A 21,036-nucleotide genomic window follows, 5' to 3' on the forward strand; every position below is an offset into this window, starting at 1 on the left:
CACTCACAGATTCATAAGTGCTTCCTGAAGTCTATCCCCACCCACATGGGTCTTCACGTCCAAGAAGTTGTTAATACCATTGCCGAACTGTATCATTCAGAAAAATGACATCCCTTGGAGACAGGGGAATATGGCTAGGCTTGATCTTCCTTTTACTTGAAAATTACTTAAAATTTGAGCTGCGCTGGTGACTCAGACATAGAAAGGCCAAATTTTATTCACATGGAGGCAATTGTAGGGGGTTGGTTGCCAGAGTCTTCTCAGACCCCTCACACTTTTGTCCTGTTCTGGGGTATGCTCAGTGGTGACCTCTGACCTTAGCCATTGCCCTTTGGGACCCTGAATGGCCCTGTAGAGAGCTGTGGAACACCCTGAACTAGTTTGTGGGGCTCCCTAAAGGGTGGTGGAAAGACTGTGAGCAATAGCATGAGACCAACCTGGTCTGTTGACTCTGGTCTCCTGCTACTGGCTGGGTGGCCACAGTCAGAATATCTAATCTGGCTGCAAAACAAGGGCTGACAATAGTACTTATTCACAAAGTTGTTATAAGAAGCGAATCACACATTTAAAGCAGTTAGCATAGTGCCTGGTTTACATGTGCTCAGTTTATATTATTAATTATTTAAAAGTCTAATAAACTTAAGCCTGACCCCAAATAGACTTATCAGACCTTAGGCCTCACCTCTCTCAGACCCATCACCCATCTGGAAAACAGAAATAATGCGAGGGCAAAATGACACGGCTTCTTTCTGACACTTACTGGCATAGCTCCTGACCCCTTTCAGTGCATTTCATCTGAGCCATTTTGTAGAAATACTACCAGAGAGATGCGTCTGGGCTACACATGTATATACTAAACAGAACCTATTCTTAAACCCTTCCTTCTTTAGCAGAAAAAACTTTGCTTGCCATAAAACATTAGCAAATAGTGACTGAGTTGGGGATTTCTGGAAAGAACTACATAAGAGGATGCAGTACATGTTCATTTGATTTGTAGATTAATTTAATTTTTTAAAAGTCGAATAAACTCAAGCCTTTCCCAAGTAGACCTATCTGGCCTTTGGTGAAATTGCTTTTCACTGCACAAAACCCACCTGAGGTACTGTTAAGCAAAAGGATAATGCTTTTGCTCCTTTTCTCTCAGTTTTTTGTTCTCTCATGCAAATCAGAAAACATTAATCCCTTTTTGGCTTACTGGATTCTTGAATATGGGAAAGCTCATCACCTAGATTTTTTTTTTTCTTAATAACATAATTGTCAAAAATTCACAGCTTCTGAGTGCAATTTCAACCTTCTCGTTAATCAGGCAATAACCCAAGCAAACAACATTAGGTGATGTTACAAATCTGAACATAGAGTAGAAGTGTTATTTCGATGAGATGAATCAAAGTTCTCTATAAAGTTGCACAAATTCTCATAGCGTAATATACTTTGGATAGAACTCTTAGACCAAGCCATTCAGTAGCCTGCCTTCTAGTTAATCTCCCAAAGATCTGCAGCAAGAGTCATACTTAGAGCTGGCTGTCCTTGGTAGAAAATGTGCATTGAGGTCCTGAGGCCAATTCAATATTCTAGTGGCTCAGTCTTTTCCCCCTCAATTTATAATGAGTGTCATGAAAGCTTCTTATGAACTTTCTGTTATAAGCGATGAGTGATAGCTAAAAGACACATCCTAAGCACATGGATTAGTATTTCTTTTTTTTTCCTTTTTATGCCCAGGTCACAGCTCCTTAGAGTCACCAACAGATCTGCCTTCTCTTCCTCCTGATTCTTTTGCATGGAATCTGACCTGGATAATGAAAGATTCCTTTCCTTTCCTGTCTCATCGCAGCCGATATGGTAAGTATATTTTTGATAGTTATTTGTGATGCACGATCACCATCTCATAATCAAGGAAGCTGTGAATTTCAGTTTGTTATTCATGGCTCTCTGTGGATCCCTCAGCTTCCTATACAAAGGAAGGTTTTTTTTGTGCCCTTAGTCTTCCATTGGCACCGAGCTTCACCAGACCATTCCACCCAGGCCTGTCCTCTCCATACTTGTAGCTGCATTTCGTATCCTCAAAGAAGCCAAGGGCTTTGTTGCTGCCTATCCCATTCTCCGCAGCCTTTATGGAGTATGGTATTCCTAGTACCAATCATTTGGTATAATGCTTATTTACATTTTGACTATGATTTTCTAGATATAGGGTTCTAACCCATGAGTGTTTCTACTCGTGGTGATCTCTTGAGATAGGATTGTTATTATGAGGGTTGCAGGTCTTCTGGGCCCCTCAAGTGACTCCCTTACATTTAGGTAACTCCTTAAAGGTGCCTCGACTTGTTCCCAGATATTATTTCAGATCAGTTGATTCTGCAACAACCTGAGGGGTACGAAGGCCAGGTCCTATTTTGTTTTCACAGATGTAGAAACTGAGCTTAATAAGAGCACGCATAGTGGATTCTCTAACTACAAAACCAGAATTCTTCCCTTATGTTCACTTTTCTCCCAGGGGGCTGCCTGCTAGGTTCTATCCTAGGAACCCTCAGGAGGTCATATTTACTTGGCGGAGGATTCCTTATTCTTTGTGCTCATCTTAACAGCTCATGGGAGATGGCCTTTGCAGAGGAAAGAGCAGATTTGGAGGCGCTGATGTATTTCCAGGTGGACATTTTTTCTTCTCTTGAATTCCTCTACAGTGAGCTCCACAAGGGCAGGCACTAAGCTGTGCTTGCTTCTCACTTTATGCCATCATATAGAAGACATTCCTAATGGTTGTGCATGATGAGTGAAAGCAGGAGGCTTCCAGGGATGGAACTCACTCGTTAGGCCTGATTCAATTAAGTATATATGAACTGGGGACAGCACCGAGTTCTAGATCTTCTCTAGTCATATTTACCTATTCCTGATACTTAGTCTCTGCCCTTGGGCCCGAGCTTTTTAAAATGCACTTAACAGAGATCTTCTACTCACTGCTGCCCCTCATCCATAATGCAATTAGCCTTGATTAATATTAACTGTATCTTTCTTTTCAAGCTTAAAAAAATAAATGCATCAAAAACCTGAGGGCAGTTTAGGATTATACTTTTCTGGGATGTTTCCTGCTATTCCTAAGCCACCCCAGTAGGTGATGAAGATCAGCAGTTGTCAGGAGATTCCAGATAAGAATTACTTCTTGATTTTATTTAAGCCAGATATTCAGTGTCATCTTATAAGGTGACACTGGTGTCTATAAATAATGGGTGGGTGTCTATAAATAATGGAAATCTAGTCTTTTGTATTGTTATTGCATTTTAACCAAATTCATGATGAAATTTATCTTTGGATAAAATTTTTGAGTTTACTTTCAAAGTCATCCATAGGACAATAACTTTTACAAAATGGCAGAATGTCCTAAAAAATCAGGTCTACCTCCTGCATGACACAGAGGGTATTACATTTGTCCTCTGTGGAATATTCAGAAAGAGTGTACAGGTTGAGAAAGCCACTGGAGCTTTCAAAATGCTACCTACCACTATTTGGCCCTGATACACCTACTTTCTCTTCCCCTGGGTCTCATCTTTCTCATCTGTAAAATGAAGGTGGAGTGGCATGCTGACTTGGGGCAAAGGAGTAGATCTGGAAGATTCCAAAGATCCCTCTTAAACTCTCCTTGTTGCCTGGAATGATTTCCTTTCTTGACGGAGCGGAGGACCCAAACCACTGGCCAGACATTGCCCAGATTCTTGATGAGGGTGCCAAAGTCAACACCATTTTTGCTATTGATTCGCAGGATAGGAAGAGCTGATTCTTGATTGGTGGCTCCTTGACTAAGTATAGTGGTTATTTTAGAGCCTCTTCATCTTCTTACTGCATTTAATTCAGCTGAGACTCATAATGACCCACCTACCCCCGCCGCCCCACCTCTGTGTATCTGATCCAGTGTCAGATGCTGGAGGTGATATAAATCCAAAAACGAGTAAGACTTGCTCCTGTTCTCTTAGAGCTCAGAACCTAGAGAAATAATCGTGTAGGCAGCTAGGCTCATTACCACAAAAAGTGACTCTGGGGGCTCACCCCAGAACTCAGAGATTGAGGATTCATCCTGAGACCCACTGCAGAGCAAACTGAAAGCAGAGTTAAGGCCAAGACTCCTGTCCCCTTAAGAATGTTTGGGGGGGGTGGTTCAGCCCACATCTCTCTCTATGAACTAAAGAGGCCGGCAGGCTCATTGGTGATAAATCCACACCTTTCAACTGCATGCCATCAAAGGCATTTTAAGAAATGTTAACAACTTCATTAATTTTAAGACCTCAAACTTGGGCAGAGAAATTTGACTGGAAAATTGCCGCCTGAAGGGATAGTTCTTCAGACAGTGAGAAGTAACCAAGTCTCAGCAAGTCGATGTGGGCATTTTAGTGATGAAGCTTTGTGCCTGGTTGGCTGTCTTCACCTGCATCCTGGGGAGGAGGTGGGAGGGATGATGAGAGTAGCATCAGCAGCCTGGCCATAGGCATCATGACGGACAGCGGCGGGCCAGCCCTCTCAGACTAGCTGTCCAGTCCTGAATTGAGTATGGCTTTCTTTTCACCAGCGTTTTATGAGAAGTGACAAGGTGGAAGGAGGCTAATAAGATTTACTCACGCCCAGCCTATAATTATCTGCTTGAGGAAAAAGTTTGGCCTACCTTTTTGAAGTCTCCCTATATTTCTTCTAATTTATGTTGTAGCCTTTTATGTTGTGTAAAATATATTCTCTTCAATAGCATTTGGTGTCAGATTCCAGTTCTTTCTCACCTCATCTTGAATGACGAGAGCCTTCTGATTTCATCATCAACAAGCAGAGCGTCATTCATTGCATCTTTCTCCCCCTGGGCTTTGAAGGAGGGGGGACACCTAAAGAAAAACTTTTTTTCTTCTATTATCAGCTCTGATGTCTTAAGACTTATGTATAGGCTTGACTACAGGATTGGGCTCTGATTACTTGCCCAGATAAAAGTCTGTTCCATTCAGTAGCTCTCAAGTTATGGAGCAAATGCGCAGTTAGAAAAGACTGAACCCAAATTTTCTGACATCAAGCTGAGTGTTCTTTCTATTACATCACAAAGTTAATTCAAAGATGAAGTCTCCCTTCCATGAGAGGGCTCTCATTTCCTGGACAACCTGGTGGTTGGACTGAATGACCAGTCCAATATCCAAGATCTGGGCAGCTGTAGGACCAAGACTTGATGTCCCCAAATTGAAACTATCCCTGGCAGGCCACGTAAGTCTCCTCTTCATAAATGGGGAAGGCCCCCTAGGCACCTTGGGCCATCTTGTCTTCCTCCCCATAGACCATGGTCCCTGTTGTGGGTTGAATGAACTCCCAACCCCTGGTGCCTGTGAGTGTTACCTTATTCGGAAGTAGGGTCCTTGCAAATGCCACCAAGTTGAGTCCCACTGGAGTGGACCATAATCCAATATAACTGCCATCCTTCAAAGAAGAGGACACAAAGACACACACATAGAGTGAATGCCATATAAAGATGTAGGCAAAGATTAGACTGATGCATCAATAAGCCAAGGAATGCCAAAGATTGCTGGCAGCTAACAAAACTGTGAGAAAGGCATGGGGCAGATTCTCTCCTAGAGCTGTCATCTTCCCTGATGATGAGCTGACTTTAGACTTCTGGCCTCCGGAACTGGGAAAGAAGAAATTTTTGTTTTAAGCCACACAGTTTGTAATACTTTGGTATGACAGCCCTAATAAATGAAAACAATTTTCATCCCTCCAGTGTTCCAATGTCCAGAACATTAACTCCTGGAAAAGGAAGATGCCTCTCAACACCCCAACATCAGGGCACAACAAAGCCATTGTTGGACTTTAAATAAAAATATATCAAAAATTGGTCTGCTTGCAAGCCCATGGGACCCATCCAATTTAGGTACTGGTGCTTTTGGAAAGAAAGAAAGAAAAATTAGACCTTTTAATTACTTTTCCTGATGCTGCTACTACTATCACCAGTCTGGTTAATGTTTCAGTTTCCTTGATTGAAAAGACTAGGTAGATTAAATATATTTCTCCTTCAAAAAAAAAAAAAAATCAACCTACCAAGAATCAAAAATGGAAAACAGAAAGGCCCTCCAGCCCCCTGTGGGATTTGCTTCATAGCTCTGGCAGAAAGTCGGTTTGATCACATTTCTGAAATTACATATTTAATGTGGCTGGCCGTGATCAGCCATTCTGCCCTCAGGAGCCTGGCATCAGTGAAAAGCAGCTCCCAGCTCTCTTGTGGACCACTGTCAGGGCTTACCAATTCTTCTGCCCTGATAGGCTGGGCCTTTTTGTGTTACCAGCCCTGCTCCATTGAGCTGAGAAGTCAAATTCTTTCCTAGTCCATGCCTCTGTATTTTTATCTACGGCATGGTAAGCAAAAGGCTTCTGAATGCATTCACCATGAAGGTTGAGTCCCAAAGGGGGCAGTAATGCTGGCAGTCATACAAGACCAAGAGCAGGGAACATCTGTTACCCTGAAGACCACTGGCCTGCTGGGAGCCAATGAACTCAATCCATGGAAATTAAAAGCAATTGGCTTAGGTGTTTCAAGAAGAGACTTGTTTAAAATGTTCCACTTGATCATATCTCTTACCTTTAAAATGAAGACTTATTGATCTACTCATAAATACCAACAATTTATCTTTACATTAGTGGGAGATTGAGTGAAAAGAAGCAAAAAGGAAACAAGTTGGATTAAAAGATAATAAAAGAATGATTGACCAGCTGACATAAAGGCAAGGAAAGCAAGTCAAAAGAGATCTATTTAAAACAGTTGTCACAGACAGAGAGGGAAAAGCATTGGCAAAAGGGAAAGAAAGACAGAGACAGATGAGGGATAGAAATAGAGACACCAAAAGTAAGAGATACAGACAGACAAACTTGGAAAGGATTAGTCAGGGCTGTCTGGACTTATGTCCATGTATTCTTTCTCCTGCTAACATGGTCTCAGCTTTCACACCTGAGCAGGTGGCTCCCTAATGCTTAGTCAGATTTTGACCTCCCACCTGAGGGACATTTCTTCATCCCTACCTGCTTGCATTATTTCCCCTTTAGTGTGTCTCTGACACCACATTGACTGGGAGGATGAGCATAAACATTCTTTGAGCACCGGCTGTATGCGTGGTCATGCTCTAGGCATGGCAGTGATGAAAACAAATAGGTGACACACTCCCTTCTCTCAAGGAGCTCCTGGGGAAGAGGCAGATTTGCCTGCCCTATGATGAGTGCAGCAACAGGCATGTTCAAAGCTTCCTGAAGCACAAGGAAGGGGCCAGTTATGTAGAGGACTTTGGAAGGTAGATATTCTGGAGATGGGGACAGCTAAGCTGGGCCTTGGACCCCAGGTACCACTAAGACCAGTGAGAAGGGCATTCCAGGCAGAGGGACTTTGTGCAAAGGCATGTGCAGGAACAGGCCAAGCTTAGTGACAGGGTGTAGAGGACCTGGGGGAAAGTGGCAGGGATGATCCTAGAGAAAGTTATTTCTGTGTACTCAAGGTTTAGACATAATGATCCTACATTTGAAGCGTAGGGAGAGATTCTAGCTGTGGGCCAGGCATGACTCTTTGCCCATTCAAGGGAGTCCTGCTTGACTAATTGAGTAGATGGAGATTCTGTTAACTAAAATCTGGCAAGGAGAGATGGCAACCAAGACATGTAGAGGGAGAGGAGAGATGGTGAGATCTATGTTGAACAAGTTATTTTTGAAGTGCCTTCAGGACATCCAGGTGAAGATGGTCAGTAGAGAGTTGTAAACCAGGTCTTGGCTTTGAAGAGAGAGGTAAGATAGAGAGTCAATAGCACAGACCGTGGCTAAGGCAAACAGATGAGGAAATAGGAAAGTAGAAGACTAGAGTGTGGTATAGCCACAGAAGCCAAAGGCATAAAGAAATTAAGTTGAAGGAATCATCACCAGTGTTGAAACTGCCTAGAGATAAAGTAGAATAAGGACTGTAAGAAGGACTTTCCTTTCCCTGGTAAATACCTGTATGTTTTACATTCTTCCTCTCTCACCCATGTTTCCTACTTTCTCATTCCATTTTGTCCCCAGGTGGTTTGTTTTTCCTTGCCTTGAATCTGTCTCCCTAGAGCCTGCCTGCTCAGTTTGCAAGGCCCAGCTCAGTCCCTGTCTCCATCTCAGAGCTTTTCTTGAGTACCCAGGCTACCCTGACATCTCTTTCTACTTGGAGGGTTTTTTTTATGGAAAAAAATTGGTGGAATTTTTGGATAGCACTAGGGTGGTCTCATTCCCCACTTGAAATCTGAGAAGATTCTGATGTGTACAGGGAATGGTTATTTCATGAACATCTAAATTCTCCAAAAATCCCATTGGATGGTGCCCATCCTCACACAACTTGGGGCTTCCTTCATATATCTTTTCAACTAAATCACTTTCCTAGTTTGAATTTCATGCCTTGTGTGGCTCAAATGTAGACGAGGTCACATCTGTCTATCCATTCATCCATCCATCTATCTATCATTCATCCACTTATCCATTGAACAACTACAATTTGCCAAGCTCTTTTCCCCTGCCTCTCATAGAGATTCTAGCCTAGTTCACTTTCATCACATATCTAAAATGTTTCCAAACATCTATCTGGAAAGTGCTTCTTAAATACTTGTTGTATGATTGTTTTATATGTGTGCATGGTATCCCTGGGTTTGAGGAACGACCAAACCTAATAGGAAGGTTTGCTTGGGAAATAAGGCTTTTCAGTTTTAGCACTGATATAGTATGTCTGTTAGTTTTAGTAGAGCTTCAGTTTGGAAACCACGTAGTGAGCATACACAGCCAGCAGCAGCTGGTGACCACATTAACCCCAAATTAGAACAGCCTGCAAGGTTGTAGACCTCACCTTTTCCCCATTTTTTTTCACCACGAAAGGTTATATGATGTCTCTCCATGGCACTTTATGTCTCATGTCACACTTTTCTTGATATCTTCATTATTAGTGGCCCCGAATCATCATGATTCCTAGACTGTAAGCTATTACAGGTTAAGGAATCTACATCTTGTTTCCTTTTGCATTTCCAGTATTTAATCCAGAGTTTTGTTTCCAATTGGGTTATTAATAAATATATACCAGGTGAAATTGCAACATTTGCTGAACCTAGGGGCAAACTAGTAGTATATTCAGGTCTCTCAGTTCCCAGTCTGGAACTTTTCAGCCCCTGAGGGCCTCTGTTTTAGTAAAGGGATAGGGATGTCCCCACTGGCCCTCTTATCCCTAAAGTCATATTAATGGTTTCAGAAAAGATATATGTCTAAATAGAGAACAGTACCTGGGCTTGACATTTTTTGGTTTAGAATTTAAAGCTGTGATTTTAATTACCTTGGGAGGGCTTATTTTTTCTCTTAATTCAAAAAAGCATATTCAGCATATGTGAGTGAGCTGAGGAATTTGTTTTGACAGCTTTGGGACATCTGAGATGTTATTATATGCAAAGCCTTTCTAACCAGCCTAGGAAGATATGTGTCTAAAACATATGCAAGAAAATGATTGATCAAGAGTGAGAAAAATGAGAGAAAATCCTCTTAAAATGAAGTGTTTTGTCTAGAGCAACCCTGGATGCAAAACTTTATGTCAGAAGAGACCTCAAATTAACAAGACTTTAACCAGCCCGTTTGAGTAGATGACTAAGATAATATGGTCTATGAGAAATTCATGGAATTGTGAGCTGTCAAACCCATGCCAGTCTGGTCAAGTAGCCTCATCTTGCGAATGAGGAGACTAGGCATAAAGAGGTCAGTGATCTGCCTAGGGCTGGCGCCAAAGCTGAAGTTCAAACCCGGGTCATCTATTTGGCAGAACCCACATCTCACCCCTCCATAGCAGAGGCATAGACAATAGTTCATATTTTATCAGTACTTGGTCTACAAAGCGTATCCTTAAATGATGCTTCTGTCTATTGCTTTGCCCATCTCATCACTTTAATTTCTTGGATCTCCATCAGCCCAGTGGGTTTGTGCTGTCCTGAGGGATGCATCAATGTAACATCAGTGCACTCCTGGTGTAGATGAACCACGTCCAGGCTCAGTCTAGATGCCTCATGATCACCAGCAGAGTTTCTTGAAAACAAAATTCTGGGGCCCAGGGACTGTAGGTTTGGGAACCACAGGTCTTTCAGTTCACCTCCTCATTGCCTATTTAAATCTCCTTTGTAACATCCAAGCCGTGGTCTTCCAGCCTCTGTCTAAAAGCAAAGTGTGGAACCATAGGGAAGAAACTCAAGTTGGGATCTGAGATGTGGAATTCATTCCCAGCTCTGATTCTTGTGAATTATTTATTATCTTCAGCCAGAAAACCACTCTCTTTGATTCTGTTTGTCACCTGAAAAATGGGGATGTTCATGATTTCTAATTGACAGCATCACTGTAAGGACTGACTATGAGGGGAAACTTCCATACGGCCAGAGCACAGGCACCTTCTGAAGAATAACCTGTGCTTTGTTGGGATAGCTCTATTTGCTAGAAGGTTTTTCCTTTAAACTCTCTAAGTCCCCAGTTTTGCCCTTTGGAATCTGAAAGCACTTTACCTTTAACCATGATACTATCCTAGCTAGAATTTAATCCTGTACAGTCCAGCCTCAAAATTTATACATCTACACAAAAGTAAGCCATACTAGCCTCATTTGCTTGGAATAACCTATTCCTTTTTCTGTTCTTAACAAACTTGCTATCTACACCTTTACCATCTGTCAAAATCTTTTCATTTTTCAAGATGCAGCCCACAAGTTCCCTCCTCCATGAGCTTCTGGTCCTCCCAGGTAGAAAATCTCTCTTGTTCTGTGTTTCCGTGCTTCACCATTTCTGCTTATTTAAAGTCAGGTGTGAGTAAGTCCATCTCCCCCATTGGCCTGGGAGTCCCTGAAGGGCACAGGGTCCATGCTAGGGCAGCCTGGTATCTGCTTGTTTTTTGAGATTTGAGATTGGTTTTTTGAGGGGGGAACTCCATATTCATCTCTTAACACCCAGAAGATCCTTACCAACAGAGAACAGTAAGTGTGTAGGGCCATTTTGCACATTCTGGAGTAGAGACCTCCCATGACCATCAGCCTCCCCTGGTTGTCGTGGATGCCATATTACTCAGAACTCTCCCCAACCCTTCTGGGTTCGGGAATGATCCCATGTGGATGGATGTCATGCTGAGCAGTATATATACTACTAGGGTTTCTACCATGTTCTCTGGAACCTGCTTCATTCTGTTAGAGACCTTCACCCCATGTTCTAAATGAATGCTTCCTATAAATTGCAGGCAGACAACTGGACTGGAAGTCTAATCTGGGTTCTGGTCTTCACTTTCTTACTTCTCCAGACCCAAGACTATTCCACTTTGGCCAAGTCAGTTCACCCTCCTGAGCTTCAGTTTTCTCATCTGTAAAATGAGGAGGTTGGACTAGTAAACTTCAGAATGCCTAAAATTTTAGTTATTTTCAATTTTCTTATCTGGGATAAAGTAAAGTTCCATTTCTTCATTCTGTAAAATGGCCGCAGATAAGAGAAATGAGAATTGAGCTTTTGGTGCTGATCTCCCACCATTGTGGGCATGCAAGCTACACACCTTCTTCTCAGACTGTCTGCCTTCCAGGGCTTTGTTTATGTAATTGATTGATTATATGAGGCTTGGCCCTTCTTCACTGCAGCTCAATTATAAGTGAGCTAAACAGATGTCTTGAACTGGGCGATTGGTTCCCAGACACGTTCTAGGGAGCAAACTGGTGGGAAGGAAGTGAATAATTTCAGTTCTAGGGCCCCATGACAAATGGACAGTGGGAGGGGGCAGGCTGGGGCCAGATTCGGTACTTAGTTTTTCAAAGTGAGTAACCAGATGTTGATGGTAGCGGGTAGATTAATATCAAAGGTAACTGGTAGATTAAGTGCCCCTTTAGGAGATAACCTAGAAAGTGGAGAGTAGAAGCCCCCGATCATCTGTGCCTGGGCTGGAAGTCAGGACTTTTGGGATTCTGCTGACCAATTGGCTAGAGCCAAGTTAGAGAACTTGTTTTGGCCATCTTCCCAAAAGGTAAAATTGCTCTTCGAATGATAGAGGTGGCAGAGGCCTGAGAATCATTTTATTTTACCACTTCATTTTTCAATGAGGAAACAGGCCTAGAGTTGTTAAATGATTTGCTTGAAGTCATACCAAGAGCTAGGGCTAAATCCAGCTCTTACCCAAGGTCTCGTGTGACTTCACTTCCAAAGAGAAGCTTGATCAGCACATCAAAAAAAGCAAAGATTGAGTAAGGAATTCCAACAGGGTTTGACAAAGTCTAAGCTTCCTGCCATTACTGAACTGTAGCTTCAAATATAAAGTTATTTTGTAAGACCTCTAAAGGCCATCTGTAAGAGAATTGCCACATGTGCATGACATTTCATGTGGTTCTTTGTTGAATACACAAATCAGGCTTGTCAGGAATACATTGGCATTTATATATGCCATCCATGAAGCAATTCAGCCTCAGCTTAAATGTGCCGGTAAACTGAGGCTGAGGAAGTAAAAGCCGGTGACCTGGGAACTCTAACATTCAGTCTGGCCCAGGCTTGATGCTGCCTGGCTTTTGGAAAGGCATTCACAGCCAGGGGGGATGCCTTCCACGCTGTGTGCAGGGGACTCTGACCAGCCACATGACCTGGGCGGGTCTTTTTCCTTGCCTGAGTCTTGTCTTTTTTCCCCCAGCTATCCAATGGGTTGACCTCAGATATCATTTCAAGTTCTAACAGCCTCTGACTCTGAATATCACTAAAGGCAAACATGCCAACCTTCCCATGGTATAACAAAATACTATGGGAATGATCCTCTGTCATTGGTTGGAATGCTCAACATAAATACTGTTTCTCATGACAAACAAGAAACTGTTCACAAAGGGCATGAGTGTGTAAATTCTGAATCAGCTAATATGTGCTGGGAATTTCTCCATTGCAAGCACATGCATCATCTCACTGAGTCCTCCCAGCAGTTCTAGGGAGTTAGTCTTATCACTGAGATGACCAAGGTTCAGGTTCACAGAGGGAGAGTCCCCCATATTATGCAGCTGACAGGTGGCAGGAGTCAAATTATAGGTTTTGTGTTCTGTTCTTGAGAAAGAATCATGATGATATTAAGGTCACTTAACGAATAACACATATGGGCATAGACACACAGGAAACAGTTGTGGGGCTGGGTGGAACCAAAGAGACAACCATTCAATGAGTAAGGAGTGTCAGGCCCCATGTCAAGGCCATCTGCATCGTGGCAGTTAAACATCAGGTCAGGATAGCTAGAGACAGGAAAATAATCCCAAGACAAAATCACAATCATGTCATATTTTAAACTAGCAGCAAACCTGATCATTCTCTCTTTTCAGATACAGATCCTATGGCCAGGTATCCAGTTGCATAAACTCTTTCATGGGCCCCTGATGGCCATGGAAACCTCGCCCCCACCCCATCCTGTTTCTCAACTGGGACCCTTAACCTTACCCCAGAAACACAGCAGATATCCTGGAAGATGTCAGGAAACCTGGATGGGAACTTTAGCCCTGGGCCTTACTGCACGTGTAGCCTTGGCTTCCTGGGTCACATACACACCGGGGTTAAGGCTTGGATCTTAGAAATGTGTGCCTGACTCAGTCCTCACCTAGGGCATCCCAGGGCCAACTTTATAAAGATGGCATCAGGTCCTTCAAGGACAGCTAAGGTGCTCTGGCTTCTGTCCTGCCTCCAATTTGGCCCTCCTTGTCCCTCCATGGGACCAGTTCTTGTCCTGCCTCACTGCAGGTCTCAACCCATATTGGTGTCTGTGGCTCTGAATGATGATGGCAGTTATTTCTGCTGCCTTTTCAATTCACATTTACTTGTTTGTGAGATACAATGCCTCAGGGTTCCCAGGGAGGAAGCAGGTCAGTGAGTCTCCTCAGTCACTTTCTATCTTAGTAACCTCAAATGTGACTTCACTTCTCTAAGCCCCAGTGGCTTCCTCTGTTGAATGGGATAAGATTCCTGCTTAATTCATAAGGGTACAATAAGATAATGATGTAGGGTGCCTGGTATAGCATCTGACCACAGAAAGCCCTCAGTAAATGTTATCAGTTATGAAAACACTTCCCAAGACCTTCATGGAGGTCCTCCCCTTGGGACTTGGGACTGTCTATAAACACACACCCAGTGCTGCCAGAGCCAAGAACTTAAGTCTGACCCCAAGCTTGACTTTTGAAACACTCTTAATGAGAGACAAAATGAGGAAGGGTGTTAATGAGAGACAAAATGAGGAAGGGTGAAGTATTATGGGATTGGTAAACATGGCTTTCTTCTCTTTTTTTTTTTATGATTCTGCTTTTCATTCTGCAATATTTGCATCCAAGCCTCATAATGGGCCAAGATTAAGTGACATTAACCAGTGGGTTCCTGTGTACCTGCCCCAGGGCAGCTGCTCTCAAGGCCCCTGCCACCTTGTGGTCATTTGAAAACTGACCAGCCTTTGAAAAAGTCTTAAAAACTAAATGAGGTTGCTTGTCCCCTAACTTGAAATTGACTAAGGTGACTGAGAAAACTAGTGAGAGGTCTCCGAATTTCCAGGGTCAAGATCAAGAAGGCACAAAAGACCTTGATCCAAGGGGTTTTTTTGGAGCCTGAGGTCAGTCTAAAAACAAAGGAGAACTGTTGGGTTTTCTAAGTCTGCCTTCCGGTCCTGAGTACACCACATCTCCCTAGTACCGTTCTATGGCGTTGTGGACAGTGTCTGGAACTTCCATGCAATCTCCCTCATGTGGCTCAGTTTGGGAAGGCCCCCATCTCTGCTCAAGTAGTGATGCTGTCTTGCTAGGCACCGGCCATGGGCATGAGTGTTTCAGTCATCTCACATATTCCTAGAGGCTAGATTTCCACTCTCAGACTCAGTGTCAGCGTGGTCACTGCCAGCCCCTTTACAGCCAAGGGTGTTTGATAAGGGAACCGGGCATCTCTCTGGGCAGAGTTACCACAGGGTTTTTCTGATCAATTATCATAACATTCTCCTGAATGGCTTCAGTTTTTGAAATGTGACTCATAACTTAGAGAGTTTCAGAATATAGGTACAAACTGATAAAAATGCATGAAAACACACACACACACACACTCACTCATACTCATTCTGGAACAGTCATCTATAAAACTTATCTGAACTTTTATATTTAATTCTTCGAGGATCTTGAAGTAAACTGAGTCCCCATTGAGTGTGATGCACATTCCTTCCATGGAGAATCTGCTTCTAGGGATGGCAGCAGGCCCTCATTTAGAGGAAGGCAGAGTGAAAGTGACTGACAGTCTGTAGGTTTGGTTGTGTTGGTCCAGAATGAGCCCTATAACATCAGTGCCCTTCATAGGTGGAGGGCATGTAGAGGGTGTATGCTCCATTTACTTCATTTTTCAAATGCAGAGAAGCCGACAGCGAAGGAAGTAGACCTGCCGAGGTCCCTCAGCTGCTGTTTGCAGGACCGAGCCCGGCACCATCTCAGTGTTCTGCCAAGACCTTTCCCGTCATGGCATTTGACACTCTTCTCTTCAGCTGAACTGTTCCCAGCAGATTCTGTCACCTTACCTTTCTCCCATGATGGGAGTGACAGTAGGCAGTAGTGTTTTCAACTGTGATCAGTAGGTTCTGGAAACTGTATCTTTTTCATATTGCATTTTTCAGTGGTTAGATTCTCCTGAGTCCTAACAGGTACATAAAGTAAGATTGAGATCTCTGGATCCTTCTGAAGGTCACAGCCAATTTGCAAAATGGGCCTGACACAGAGGAAATATTGATCTGTTCCCTTAGGATCGTGGAGAAAGCTTTGCAGATCTGAAGGGAATGCAGACATTGGGTCTAATAACCAAAATATAATAGCGGATCGAGACTTGGAAGCTGTGGTGTGATGAAAATCACCTGGATCTTCATCATTTTCCAGCCCTGGGTCACATTCTGGTTCTGCCTCAGGATAATCTTTTGATCTTTGGACAAGCAGAATAAACTTTCAGAGCCTCTGTTTCCTCATTGTAGAGAAAGGATGTCATCCACTTCTCAATGTTCTTCTGCAGATTAAATCCAGCGACATAAGCAAATACCTAGCATAACCTCTGGCAGATAGCTGGGACTCGGTGAATGCTATGCCCCACTCCTTCCATTGGGTGTGGCCCTGCCTCTGCCCTTGGGTTACTTATGGCTGGCTGAACACTTCACCGAAGCCCTTGATCCCTCTGAGTTCCATCTGTAAAATACACCACACAGCCCCTGTCTCAAACGGACTAAGTCAGAGGAGGATGAAGAGAGATTCAAGAAGTACCCCAAATGTAGAACCCCAGAAAAGACCCAAGGAAAATGAGACTTAACCTGGTGTTTTTCAAAAAGTCACATCCCAGGTATTATTGCTCAAAAAGCACTGAGGCTAGCTCAGGAGAAAGAAACCTGTCTCAATGGTTTAGGAGGAATTAAATCAGAATGTAGAAAAGCCCACTTCAGTTTCATCCAAAATGAGCAGTAATGTTAATTCCATTCCTATTTAAAACCAGGGTACAGCTTTGACAGCTAAAGGAAGGCTTTCTTAAAGCAAAAAAAATTAAAATGAAACTATTCGATAATCGCAGTATCTGCCCAGCCTATTTCACTAGGCAGGGCCTGGTCCAAACACACTGGATTATCAGACTCTCCAGAGTTCAAAGATCCTAGGACTGATGATGTCTGATACTGGGATTGTACATTTTGTTGTCTGTTTGTCTAATATGCACACAGGGCACATTTGCCAGGCAGTATCTGAGCTTACGTGCCATACCTCTGTCCCAAATAGAAATAGAATGACTTTAATTGGAGGAGAAAAATCAAGACAGAAGTTGAAGCTTTGGGAAAGGTACCAATAGTTGTCGATGTGGGTTGGGGGTGGCCAGCAGCTTTCTCTCCCATCTTTGACTCAATCAGTAACTAATGTTGATGGGCCTTTTTGACTCTTCTCAGAAGAGCCAGGTTTAGCGGCTACATCTTTCATTTGTAAGTATAATTTTTGTACTACAGAGTACAAAATGTTGGGTTTTCTCCTTGCATTCTGCTATCAAAACCAAGCACCTGGCAAGAAAGTTATTAAGACTAAAGCAGCCCACAATTCATGGATACCGATTCATAGGAGCAGTTCAGCCCTCAGAGCAAGTAGAAAGGCTTCAAGGCTGATAAAATATGTAGGCAGCAGTGTCATGTCAACTCAAACAAGACTAGCTCTGCCTGTTTCGCTTGCCATTATAAAGGTGAATTGTCTGAATTGTGAAAAGGTGATTGGTATTAACCTTAGGACCAGAAGAATGGCACCTCCTGGAGAGCAGCTGATACATAAATCTCTGCTGGACAAGAAGCAGAAAGATATTTAATAGAAGTGTTAATTGAAGGATTCTTTTTTCTTTCTTCTCTTAGATTTAGTTTGGCTAGTGTCAATGAGAATTATTTTATTCCCACTCCAGCGCAGGGCCAGCTGCCTACAGGTGGGACTAAAGGGCAACCCAGTGACCGGCTGCCTGCACTAGAGTGGACCCCACTTCTGCATTCTGAATTTCTCAGCACTAGATCGAGATAGTAGGAGCCCCAGAAGCAGCTGTTAAAATGCACAATGATAATTGGGAGTTAGCCCCCATTAGCACCACGACACAGACTGATTTATCCAATTAGCTATAACCCTTCTGAGAGCAAAGACTTTGGAATCTTAAAAAGTCCAGTCAGTATGGAGCTGTAGAAAACAACTAGTTTCAGTCTCATTTTAAGGACTTAGGGCCCAGCGAAGTTAAGTGGTTTATTTAATGTAGCCAACAAATCAGTGACAGAGCTGGACCTGGAATCCAGGTTTTACTGGGTACTTAGAAGAGAATCATCTAGTTGAAACCCCTTGTTTTGCTGATGAGGACACCAAGTTCCCCACATGAGAGGAGACTGGCAAATTCCCCCGAAGTCCCAATCCAATAGTTCTTTTTATCTTACTCTTCTTTCTTCACATCTCCATTGGTGAGAGGAGATGATGAAGTAAAAGGTGGATGAATAATTTGCATTTTGGCATATTTTCTATTGTTCCATCTGCAAGCATTGAGAACCTACCAGGTACAAAGTATTTCATCCACTTTGGGTAATATGCAATGAATAAGGAAGAGGTAAGAGAAGGTGAGTATATCCTAAAGGTAAGGCAAACGTGGAATGATTTTGGGCACAAGGAAATGATTTTCCAACAAAGAAGCCCAGAAAAATATAAAACATCTTAGGGCATAGCCTCTTCCTTCCCTCCTTACTCTCTCCTTACCCAGTGACGTTCCCTATTCCTTCTCCAACAGAGAATAAACCTGGATTAGCTGGCATAGCCTTGACCATCTTCTCTGGAAGGAGGTTGATAATAGGGCTGGCAAACAGAGTTGCAAGACTTGAGTTCCCTTTGGACTTCTTAAGTAGGGCAGGACCTGACGAGGATTTTTCCTGAGCATCAGCAATTGACTAGGCTCATGTATGCAAATAATGCATTATCCTAACTAACAGCTCTTACAGCAAACTCTAGAGTAGGTATTATCATCTCCAGTGTACAAGTGTGGATAATTGAAGCCAGAGAGTTTAGTTTTCTTGCTTTGAGTCACTCAACTGGTAAATGGCATAGCCAGACTTAGATTCAGACCTAACTGGTTGCAAAGCAGGCTCTTGCCACTTGACCTCAGGTCCTCTCCATATCATCAGATAACTTCACAGGATGTAGAGCTTCTCATGATCCAACCTGTTAGTTCCTTTTTTAACCTTCCTTCTCTAAGGACGCCTCCCATAATCTAAGTTATACAAAGCACACCTTTTTCTCTCCTAGTTCCCTTTTCACCTGTGGAGTTGATAATTTACCGTGCCTGGATAGGGTGAAGGTTTGGATAAGGTGAAGGCCAACTTCCTAGAATTGCGGAGTGGTGCTAGAAGGTCACGTTTGGGAGACAGTTTGCTCCACTGACCATTGGCTGTCATTGCAGGTCTGGAGTGTAGCTTTGACTTCCCCTGTGAGCTGGAGTATTCCCCTCCACTGCATGACCTTGGAAACCAGAGCTGGTCCTGGCGCCGTGTCCCCTCCGAGGAGGCCTTCAAGATGGACCTGTTGGATGGGCCTGAGGCAGAGCATTCCAAGGAGATACCCAGAGGTAAGGGCAGCTGCCTCTCCAAAGTGTCCTGGATGGGCCGGGACAGGGCTGGGATGTTGCTTTCTGTTTGAAATTTAAGACTTTCCCATCATTGTTCAGTCTTGTTTTCTTTAAAATCTGCTTTTAATATTTAATATCTGTGCCTCTCTATATCTTCTTGGACCATGCAAGTCCAATTTCTAGATCAATCCGACCCTTTATTCTCTTGCCAAACAAGGGAAATAGGATTTCACAACTCTCTTTCATGCAGATTTCCTAGTATAAGATGTAGGAGAAAGTACCGATCTGTTTGTCCATTTGGAATAGAGTTGCCAGATTAAATACAAGACACCCAGTTAAACTTGAGCTGGATTTTTTTAGTATAAGTATGTCTCATGCAATAGTTGGGACATACTTATACTTTAAAAAAAATTATTCCAATTATACTAAAAAAAATCAAATGTAATTGAGTATTCCGTATTTTTATTTGTTAAATCTGGCAGTCCTAATTTGGAAGGTATTGTGTAATGGGGTTAAATTTTAGTTTCAAAACCATTAATGAATATTCAGGCTACAGGGTGCTTTGCAGTGTGCTTTCAGTAGTCCTGATGTGTTTGTGGACATCCTTTTCTGAATTACAGGGACTAGGAAAGGTAAGCTCTGGATAAGTAAGAGGAGCTTGTTTAATATTTGCTGAGATTTTAGAGAGAGATGTAGAGGCAATAAGCCCTACTTCTGCTTTCAGGTCTCTCTGAGACAAATCTTAGCGTTCCTGATTCCTTGGACCCAGAAGACTGCTGACCCAGAACTGACAGCCTATGTTTCTGGCTTTGAGGAAGAAATAATGACTGACATGGTAATGGACTGACTGGACATTCAGAGTAGTACTTTCAGTTTACAAAGCACTTCCACCCACACCGTCTCACTGAATTCCAGTTTTGTGAGGGAGCCAGCAAAGATGAGAAAGCTAGGGCTCAGAGAAGGGAAATGACTTGCTAAATATCACACAGCTTGCAAATGTAGGTCCACGTCTAGCTGTCTGCTGTGACGAGGGTACTTTCTACTACACCGTGTTTCTGTCTTTGTAGCAAAAGTTATGGCAAGAGACTGCCCTGGGCCCATTTCTTGGGGGCGATTATCTCTGGCTCCCATTATTGGGAATCTAACAAGGACGGGGCTCAGGTAAGCTCATGGGGGTGGTTAGAGGTGGCAAAAAAAGTAACTAATGCTCTCAGGCTTTTATATCAGCCTTGAACTCTGAACTGTGAGAGACCTTTCATTTCTACACACTCTCCCAGGCTGACCTTTTCTTTTTATATGACTCTTGAAATTGCTTGACCTTGATTTATTTTAAGCTGCTTTAACCTAGATACTGATGTATATTGTCGAGCGTGTGTGTGTGTGTGTGTGTGCATGTGTGTGTGTGTGTGTGCATGTGTGTGTAGGTGAGCAGCTTATGACCCAATAGTGTATCCACATCACCAGGAGAACTTTAAAAAAATACTGCATGGGCCCCACACCCTGAGATTTTGATTCAGTAGATCTGAGATGAAGCCCAGAAATCTGTATGTTTTTAAAATTTTTTATAAAATTTAGCATGTGCAAAAAAATAGATATAACATGAGCATGAATTAAAGATTACAATAAAATCAACACTGCGTTCTCACCACCAAGTGTAAGTATTCGAATGTTGTCCATTCCTTTACAACCTGTTCTGTCCCTAACCTAGATCAAAAATCTCTTCCTCCTCTCAGAGGTAACCACTATCTTGTATTTTGTGTTAATCATTCATTTGCTCTTGTTTATGGCCTTACCAATTATGTATGTAGCCCCAAGCAGCGTATTGACTAGATTTGAAAACTTATATAAATGGAATAGTACTGTTGTTTTGTGATTTGTCTATCCATTTTGATGCACATAGCTGTGGCTCATTTGGTT

At 42.8% G+C, this 21,036-nt stretch overlaps 1 protein-coding gene across 1 annotated transcript in view; it reads left to right on the forward strand.

The window, feature by feature from the left end:
• The window catches only part of ALK (ALK receptor tyrosine kinase), a 616,833-nt gene that overhangs the window by 173,251 nt on the left and 422,546 nt on the right, over nt 1-21,036 (forward strand). The window contains 2 exon segments of the mRNA XM_039887489.1: nt 1,720-1,839; nt 18,955-19,119. Of these exon segments, the coding sequence (XP_039743423.1) occupies nt 1,720-1,839; nt 18,955-19,119 (285 nt within the window).

The sequence above is a fragment of the Pteropus medius genome, unplaced genomic scaffold (assembly GCF_902729225.1).
Source record: "Pteropus medius unplaced genomic scaffold, Ma_sr-lr_union100, whole genome shotgun sequence".
Classification (NCBI taxonomy): domain Eukaryota; kingdom Metazoa; phylum Chordata; class Mammalia; order Chiroptera; family Pteropodidae; genus Pteropus; species Pteropus medius.